General features: G+C 39.0%; 1 protein-coding gene across 1 annotated transcript in view; it reads right to left on the bottom strand.

Annotated features, from left to right (window-relative positions):
- Positions 1–309: 309 nt before the first annotated feature.
- The window catches only part of LOC133137503 (CD209 antigen-like protein E), a 10,274-nt gene continuing 604 nt past the window's right edge, over positions 310–9,979 (bottom strand). Inside the window, exons 2-8 of the mRNA XM_061255821.1 lie at positions 8,373–8,438; positions 5,921–6,046; positions 4,839–4,907; positions 4,364–4,435; positions 2,086–2,222; positions 1,415–1,527; positions 310–982 (exon numbers count right to left, since the gene is read on the bottom strand). Of these exons, the coding sequence (XP_061111805.1) occupies positions 820–982; positions 1,415–1,527; positions 2,086–2,222; positions 4,364–4,435; positions 4,839–4,907; positions 5,921–6,046; positions 8,373–8,438 (746 nt within the window). The 3' untranslated portion in view covers positions 310–819. The remainder of the gene's footprint in view (positions 983–1,414; positions 1,528–2,085; positions 2,223–4,363; positions 4,436–4,838; positions 4,908–5,920; positions 6,047–8,372; positions 8,439–9,979) is intronic.

Consider the following 9,979-nt stretch of genomic DNA (forward strand, 5'->3'; position numbering starts at 1 on the left):
ATAAAACTTGAACCCTTGAAGAACAAATTAACTTTCCAACTAGCATACCACGGTTGGCAGCTAGAATACCCCTAGAGGGCGCCTCACCTCTCTAGAGCGCCTGTCCCCAATCTGTGAGTTTATGGCAGTCAGAGAAACCCATGAGGGTTCCATATAAGTGACCTAATTTACTTCCATATTCAGCTGTACATGACCGAGACGAACCGTAGCTTGTAAAAAGAAGCAGATTACATGAAGTTCCAAAACATAATTTTAGTAGGAAAGAATCATTTTATGAAGGTGACATTAGTCTGCAATAGACTTAAAAGGTAATAACACTAATGCTTTAATAAGAAACAATATTAAAGTTTAAAAATATTTAATGAAAAATTGTATAGAATCAAAAGAGAGAGATAGTCAACTGGGTGTCAATGTGGAAAAGGCTTTTGGCAGATTAGAATGGAGTTTTCTGTTTCATTCATTACAGGCATTTTCCCCATTCTAATGGTTGATGTGAACATTAACTGAAGCTCCTGACCCATATATACATAATTGTATAAATTGCACTGCTGCCACACAATTTGCTGACAAAAGTTAACAAAACACCAAGGCTCAAAATGGCGTATAAAATTTTTTTTTTGCTGTTGCACATGGTGCAGTAAAAAGTATTTATCTTCCTGGTTAAACTTCCTGGTTGACCTTTGAGTCACACCATCTCAATTACAAAATTACAAAGAGTTCCTATATAAAGTAACATAAAATACACAATTTAGCTACCAGAAGGTACTGTTAACAATAAACTATTATTCACTGAATGTGTGCCATGACTACCTGATTAAGTCAAATTCTAGGCTGTGTTTCACAGACAAATTTTTTACTTTTTCCACAGGAAGCATCAAACCAGAGATGTAAATTTCCGTTATGGTCCCCGAGACTGCCGCAGTCTTCCCCGTTCGGGTCCCCGCCCCCGGTCCAGTTGTCCGGTTCCTTTTTAAACCAGTGCCTAGATGCAGCAGAGACATACATGACAACCCTCCTCAGTAGGGGGCAACCACAAGCCTGCAGAAGTGAACCATTAAACACAGTTAATCTCTTCACCCTCCGGAAACCAGCCACCTACACCACCCGACAAGCCCTAGAGTGGAACCCACAGGGGAAGAGAAAAGGAGGCTGCCCCAGAAATAGTTGGAGGAGAGATTTCCAGACAGGGATGTCTGGGAGTGGGCACAACTGGGGAGATCTCAAAAAACCTGCCCCCAACTGAGTGAGATGGAGGACATTCGTCAGTGGCCTGTGCTCCTTGAAGGAGCCAAGGGCTTTAGAAGAAGAATCTTTTAATTCCAGCTCCTACTCTCCTGTCTTTACTTCATATTCTCGCTTGTCCTTACAGAGCTGCAGAGTAGCTGGTTTTGGATCTCACGCTAGAGTGGCTTACTGGGTTCCGTGGCTGTCGACAGTCGTGTTGTCCACCCAGACCCAGCGTCCCTCTGTTTCCCGGTCATTCAGCCCGATCCAGTGTGTCTCACGAATACTGGATGACAGAAAATCCTGCTCAATGAAGAAGAGGAATGTTGAGATGATTTCAGCTAGCTTTGCCTTCATGCAACACTCGCCTTGTGATGAAACCAATGGCAGGCCATATAACAATGCATATTATTTGTGACAAAAATATACAGAGCCTTGACAAAGTATAAAATTCTTCTACAGCAATGGTAAAGACTGATATGAAATTATATAAGTGCTATATAACTATTTCTGCTAATGGTGGAGCAACCAGTCAGATTAAGGGGGCATTTGCTTTTTAACATAATAATAAAAATGTGTTTTGTGTTTACCCAGGTTCCCTTTGTCTAATATTACATTTTGTGTAAAGATCTGAAAACATTCAGTGTGACAAATATGCATGCAATAATAGAGCAAATACTTTTCACTGTACCATTAGTCTAAAAAATAAGCTTTTCAAAAACCCTTCCATAACCCTTAGTAAGTCTCAAAATATTGTCTGCTTGCAAACATTTTTTAAACATTTAACTACATTCCATGATTGCCAATTCTGACACTGTCCAATGACATGTGACATGATTGGTTGGACCCTTTTTCTTTTACCTGTTCCTGTTGGTTCTTTATAATAACCAGATCTGTCCCTTTTGACACACAGTACTCCTGACTTTGAAGCCAGTTCATCTTCTCACTGGAGAATAAGTAACAGCTTCCCTGGTGTATTGTCCAGCCTGTATCTTTAGCTATGTGAAACAGAGACAGAGGGCCACAGTTCAGTATAGTACAGCAACATCTGCTAACATTACATAAACTCAACATTAAATGAGGATAATGCAGACTCCGCTAACTGTAACACACAAATGCAGTGTCAGAGTTTACATAGTGATGTACATCCGTTTGCTGTGTTCGGTATTATTGAAAAGTGACACTGATGAGTGCAGTGTCTATCTGAAAAGTAGAACATTTAAAGCAGCTACGCAAACACAACAACAGCCGAGGTCCTTACACAGAGACACATAGACACCCTGCTGTAAAATCCAGCTTGACAATTGAGCAAGTCAAGTTGGTCATAAGCTGGTCTAGCTGGGTATGAGCTGGTCAACCAGCTAGTGCTGGTAGCCTGTCTGACCTGGTAGCTGGTCAAACAGCTACCCGCTGTTTTACAACATAGCTTGAGCTGACCAAACCATGTAAAACTGGAAGCTGGTCTGAACTGGTCAACCTGTTATCAGCTGCTTCAAAACTTGCTTGAGCTGTCTTCATCTAGTAGGTCAAATCAAAGTGGTTTCAGTTCCCTATTCTGTGAATCTTCTTCAAAATACAAAATGACCACAGGTCACACACAGTAGTGGCATCTGCTAACATGATATCAGCTCTGAATTGATTGAACATAATATAACCTCTGCTTGCTGTGATATAGAAATGAAGTGTTAAAGTTAGAGTTCAGGTTGTGATGTTCATCTGTTTGCTGTGTTAAACAGAGACACACCATCAAATTAAACCAGAAACCAAACTGGCTTTAGTTTATGCGTGTGAAAGACTTCTTCAAAATATAAAAATTCAGAGTGCGTAGAAATACAGACGCTGTCAAAAGGAATGTGGTGACTAATATTCTTTTCAAACCAATTATTTTCTCTGAAACCTTTAGTAATGTGCACTAATGCAAGATACTGTGTTGTAGAGAAACCTCAGTATAAAACAAAATAGGTAAAAATGGATGTATCTCAGGTGTGTTTTTTCCCCCTCTGATTAACAAGGCCTCTCAAAAATATTGGAGTGCAGTTTTCTGGGGTCACCTGGGGTGGAGGGTCTCAAAGTGAGATCTTTTCAAAATCGCCTGGTGGCACCCCTGCTTCCCAGTGCTACACTAACAACTTCTTCTCAGGGTGGTCAAGAGAGAAAACAAACCCAAAATGTTACTGGCACACCAACTGTGACCTTAGAACTATAAAGTTCTAACTGACATCATTGTTAGTGTCATAAATACGTTGTTTATAGGGCACTATATATATGTATGAAGTTTTACACAAAAATAATGTTTAAAAGTATAAAATAAATAAATAAATGAAGAAATAAAAAATGAAAAACTTAGAAGATTGTATCAGCTTGGAGCCCATCTCTGAATCTCAAAACCACTCTTGTAGAACTTGTAGAACTTCCAAGGTTGGCCTGTAGTGTAGTGGTTAAGGTACATGACAAGGGCCCACAAGGTCAGTGGTTCAATCCCTGGTGTAGCCACAATAAGATCCCTTGAGCAAGGCCCTTAATCCTGCATTGCTCCAGGGGAGTATTGTCTCCTGTTCAGTCTAAAAATCAACTGTAAGTGGCTTTGAATAAAAGCATCAGCCAAATTACATGTAATTTAATGTAAAGGTTATGCAATTTCAACACCATTTCAAGGAATTCTTTAAAGAATTCCCCCAACAAAGTTCTGATGAAACTCACTACTGTAATAGGAAATAGTTCTCAATGCATCTCTATGAGGTTGAGGTTGTAATTGCAGAACATTCTTATTCACATTAGCATTGGGCAGGAAGTGCACTTTCACAAGTAAGTCTTTAAGTTGCCATTCTACTGATGAAGTTTATTGTGGCGACATTTTTCTAAAGCACTGTTAAAAGTGCCAGTCGTGAGTTTTAAGCAGCAACGAAACTGCCAAAATATAGTTAAATGTGTAAAAGTGAGTTTCACACATAACCCTCCTTATACTTTCCCTAATTCAATTTATTTCAGTCATAAGTCTCTCCTGAATAACAAAAAGAAAAAGATAGAAATGCGTTTTTCCACAGAGATGAAAGCTTTTTAATGCAAATTTCCTCATTTGGCTTCAAAGGGTTTAAAAAGAAAAGTACGGTCAATAAAGGAATGCTATCAATTCACTTACCTCTGTAAGCAGAGAGTGTGTCTGTTAAATTTTCGTATCTGAGCAGCAATTCCTCCAACTTTCTTTCAGTCCCTGATTCACAGGAATATAATTCAGCCTCACATTCTCTTACTTCCTTCAGATTATTCATTCTTCCCCATTTTCATTCCATTATTATACCATTTCCATTGCATTATTATATTATAGTATAATATTGTGCATATGTGAAAGAAAAAACAAACAAACATAGTATACAGTGTCTTCAGAAGGTATTCAGACCCCTTAACTTTTTGCAAAAACCGACACCACTCATTTATATAAGTATTCAGACTCTTAATTCAGTACCGTAGAAGCTCATTTGTCTTCTTGGGTAAGTCTCTACAAATTTTGCACACCTTCAGAATATACCCAGAGTACAGTAAGAGCTGCAGTTTGTAGATGTACATGTTCTTCTACATGTGTGTATTCAGCTACTGGTAAGCTGCTTTAGACTGACCCGCTAGGCTGACGGAGAGTGTACGGTTCCTTTCCTCCAGGGAGTCTGATCTGTTGCTTTTCTGAACATCTGTGGGAGAAAGGCAAATAAAGAGTTAAGAAATGATAGAAATTTGAACTTGAATAAAATGAATGGCCCTTTGTTTTATTTTGACAATTATTTCACCTAACTACCTCCGGTGTAGTTGACATTGCCACAGTAGCCTAATGTGAACTGCAACAGTAACAAAGGCTCAGTATCTTAGAGTTCAGACGGCTAAGCAAAGTTGTTGCCAGGTTACCAAGATGCCAGTGCAAGACCTTAAATAGTATGTGTATGAGAAGCATTTTGATCATTTTTCTTCTTTTTATTATTATTATTATTATTATTATCATTATTATTATTATTATTTGTAGTGGGCGGCACGGATGGTGCAGTGGGTAGCACTGCCGCCTCACAGCAAGGAGGTCCTGGGTTTGAATCCCCATCGGCCGGGGCCTCTCTGTGCGGAGTTTGCCTGTTCTCCCCGTGTCTGCGTGGGTTTCCTCCGGGTACTCCGGTTTCCTCCCACAGTCCAAAGACATGCAGGTTAGGCTGATTGGAGAGTCTAAATTGCCAGTAGGTATGAGTGTGTGGGTGAATGGTGTGTGTGCCCTGCGATGGACTGGCGACCTGTCCAGGGTGTATTCCTGCCTTTCGCCCAATGTATGCTGGGATAGGCTCCAGCCCCCCCTGCAACCCTGTTCAGGATAAGCGGGTTCAGAGAATGGATGGATGGATGGGTGGATGGATTATTTGTAGTAGTAGCAGTAGTAGTAGTAATAGTTGTAGTTGTAGTAGTAGTTGTAGTTGTAGTAGTAGTAGCAGGAGCAGTAGTTGTAGTAATAGTGGTTGTAGTAGTAGTTGCAGCAGTTGTAGTAGCAGCAGTAGTAGTAGTAGTAGTAGTAGCAGCAGTAGTAGTAGTAATAGTGGCGGTAGTAGTAGTAGTTGTAGTAGCAGCAGTAGTAGTAGTAGTAGTAGTAGCAGCAGTAGTCGTAGTATTATCAGAGTCCTGGCTTTTAGGAGGGATAGTTTGGTCAGCTGGTAACTGATGTGACACTCACACAGGATCCCAAGAGCAATAAGGCCAGCCAGCAGAGCAAGGCAGAGCACCGCTAGCAGGACCAGGAGGTGCCTGCAGGGGGCGCCACTCTTCTCTGCTCCTAATGGGGGAGAGGAGCCTGTGTGTTCTGTACACAACAAACAGGAGAAAAGCCTTAATCTCAGTGTTATAGCCCACCATTAACAACTGCCAAACAGATAACACCATTACAGCCAGATCATCAGAATATTACACCAGATCAATCAATTAGTCTTTCAATCAATCAATCAATCAATCAATCAATCAATCAATCTATCTATCTATCTATCTATCTGTCTACAGTGCAGTAATATGAGGTTTAAGTGCAGACTCTCCTTGGAGGATATGTAAATCCATATTGAGTGATCTGTGTATGAATTGCATCACTTTTTATACACTTTATATATTTTATAGGACCAAACTAATTGGACAGTTGCTTTCTCAGTTGTTTCTGATTAGTCAGTTGTACTCAATCGCTTCCTTAGTGCAGGCATGAGAAAGTGTTCAGTATCTAGTCTTGATTTTAGGCTTTTGATTGTCTTTGGAGTCCGTTATTAGCATTTGTCAACATGAGGACCAGAGTTGTCAATAACAGTCAAGGAAGCCATTATGACAACTTTGCTTCACCCTCTGTACTATATGAATACATTAAGGAAGCGATTGAATACATATTATACAATTCATACATATTATACTTTTTATAAACCAAATGTCCAATTAATTTTGCTCCCCTAAAATGGGAGGACTATAAATAAAAAGGGATGTAATTCCTACACAGATGACCCAATATGCATGTACATTATGTTGACTATGGATGCCTGACAGTCTGCACTTTTAACACATATTATATATACAGAGCCAGAAGAACAGCAATTGCACCACTGTCCAAGTACATGTGGAGTGCACTGTATCTATTGTCAAAATCCTTCTGAAAATATCATTTTTTATTTTGCATTAAATCTTCCTGTTGGTCAATCAGAATTATAATAATAATAATATTAATAATAATAATAATAATAATAATAATAATAATAAATGTTATTTATATAGTGAGGGCGGTTTCCTCCGGGTACTCCGGTTTCCTCCCACAGTCCAAAGAAATGCAGGTTAGGCTGATTGGAGAGTCTAAATTGCCCATAGGTATGTGAGTGAATGGTGTGTGTGCCCTGCGCTGGACTGGCGACCTGTCCAGGGTGTATTCCTGCCTTTCGCCCAATGTATGCTGGGATAGGCTCCAGCCCCCCAGCGACCCTGTTCAGAATAAGCGGGTTCAGATAATGGATGGATGGATGGATTTATATAGCGCCTTTACAGAGCCCAAGGTAGCTTAACAAGGTTAGAAAATGTAAAAACAGCAAAAAACAGTACATACAGGAAAAACAGATAAAAAGGAAAATCATACAGAGAAGAGTACAGAATAAGGGGCAGACACAAACAAACTTTCATGCAAGGCAAAGGTGGAGCTACAAATATGGACAATGCTTTCCGTGTAGAAATGGTATGACGGCACCCTCTGCACTAACCTCCACACAGCCATGAGTCACAAAGGCAGGTTAATTGCACGTCCACACCACATTGTAACACGCAGGGCTAATGCTTAAAAAGACCATGCGTCTGCTACTTTTCAAACCTTGCCCATTTCCAACGGTCAAAAAGTCTTGAAAAATAACACGTCTACCTTCACCAAAAATTTTCCCCCGTAATCCTGAAGCAGTATTGGGAAAAGCCAAAACCATAGCTTTTGACCCGGACCACCCATTAAATTACTGTTTTCTCAAACTCTTCTTTGGGAGTGACTATGCGGTGGAAAAAAGCTTTAGCAGAAGTTACATCCAAATGAAACAGATAATGTACATTTGTTGGTCCAGTGTTGGTTAATATACTGTATTTTGTAAATTAAATTACAATATTATCATTTCTGTGCATATATTGATTGCTTATTGGATCTATGCTGGTCACCATGCAACAGATGTGAAAGCTATAAGAGCAAAAGTAATTACTTTTTTCAGTTTATCATTTTTGAAAAGGCACTAGAGGAATATTGATCCTGAGGAGATGTTTTTATATCGGCAGTAGACATAAAGCACTCAAAAACAAAAATATTTTGATATACTCAAGATATAATGTAAAAAAAACATAAAGATCATGATATGTGTTTTTAGCAGTAACAGCAGGACAGAAGTGTATCACTGAAACCTACACTAGTAATTTACGCTAAAATCTCTACTAAAACATGAATCCCTGGTTGGTGTTGGACAGGATTTTATTTTTGGATAAAAATACAGTATATTGCACAAAATATAGAATGCATTTTGAGCCCAGAAGATAAAACACAGAAAATCATGACTGAAAATGTTTATTTCCAACTTGGTCCACCACGGAAACAAATAAAGTGTTAAAAATGAACATTGTTCTGATAAATGAACTTTACTGACCAATAGAAGAGCTTTGTTTCCCTCCTGACTCCTGTTCGACAGTGTTAGCATAGATATCCTGAGATCCTGTTGAAAGCAGGGAGATTTTTAACCTTGTAACGTGTAAGCTTTACCCTCTGTATAAAATCTGTATAAAATGTAAGAAAATACACAACCATTTCTAATTTTATCTTAGATTTCTTTGTGGGTGATTCTGGTGGCACTTTCCCATACAGGTGTTAAACTTTCACTTACCTCAGGCTCTAAAAATAGATGTTTTTTTTCACTGATTCTTCATACTTAAGGATAAAAGGCTAGTCATTTGGGAGCCAATAAGGAAAGTGTGAACATTTATAGATGGCATTTTGTGTCAATTGAATCTTTGACCACAACCATAAAAGTGGTGGTAAAATCTTAACATAATATGAGGGTTCATTGAACATTATATTGCTGATGAAATAGTTCAAGGATACTGACTTGAATTATTACAAAATCCTGCAATGTTTGCTTTCAGAGCCTTGTAACACAATCTGTAAGCAGAATCTCTGAACAACAAACTATCGACTCATGCCTGAGCCGTTCAGCTGGTTTGAAGAGACGCCCACAATCACTTCTCAGTAAAAGTCTCACTCAGTTTGTGTGACAGCTGCGTCAACAAGAACGTCGAAGAGGGAGGGGCGGGGGGAGGCTTGTGAGGTGCGGTCTCGCAGAATTACAAATCAAATGCAATTTTCGGGCATTATTACATGCCTTTCATTGAGAATTGATGCCATGGGCTACATTAAAAAACTGAAATATAAAATTAGAAAAAGAAATGAATAAAAATGTCTTTCAAAAAGGGCACTTATCTGGTCAGAGGGCAAAAGGGCAGGTGCTTCAGCACTCTTGGGGTCTATCTGTGCACGTCCCTGTCTTGGTCTCATCAGTCCATAAAACTTTGTTGCAGAACTTTTGTGGTTCATCTCTGTAGTTCTTTGTAAATTGTAATCTCACCTTCCGGTTCTTTTCAACTTTTTTGGCGTAGTTTAAGTCTTTTTCGAATGGTTGATTGAGATACCTTCACCGTTGCCCTGTGCATATTGTTTCTGATGTTGGTGACTGATGTTTTGTGGTTATTCTTCACAGCTCTCACAATATTTCTCTTCACAATATATCTGCGGTTTTTCTGAACATTCTATCCGCAATGTTTGTGCAATGGCTCTATTTCTCCTATTTTCTAGGCTTGCATTTACCTCAAAAAGAGCTCTCTGGTCTTCATGTTGGTTTATCTTTTCCAACACAAATGTAATCTTCACAGGCAAAACCCAAGGCTAAAACCAAGAGTAGACACTCAGAACTATTTAATGTCTAATCAATCAATCTAACAGGACACATATGGGCAACAAGAAACACCTGTCAGTCACATGTTCCAATACTTGCTTACCTAAGAATTGGATGGTCTATCACAAAAGGCGATATGTTCTTAGTTGTTGAACAAATCTACATTTACATTACATTTTACATTTTAGTCATTTGGCAGACGCTTTTAATCCAAAGCGGTTCTTCCACAGGTTAAAGCATCACATCCATTACTAGTAAAATATACATGAAGTGCTGTTCTAAACAAAAAATACAGTCATCGTAAGTGC

Source organism: Conger conger, chromosome 9 (genome assembly GCF_963514075.1).
Source record: "Conger conger chromosome 9, fConCon1.1, whole genome shotgun sequence".
NCBI lineage: Eukaryota > Metazoa > Chordata > Actinopteri > Anguilliformes > Congridae > Conger > Conger conger.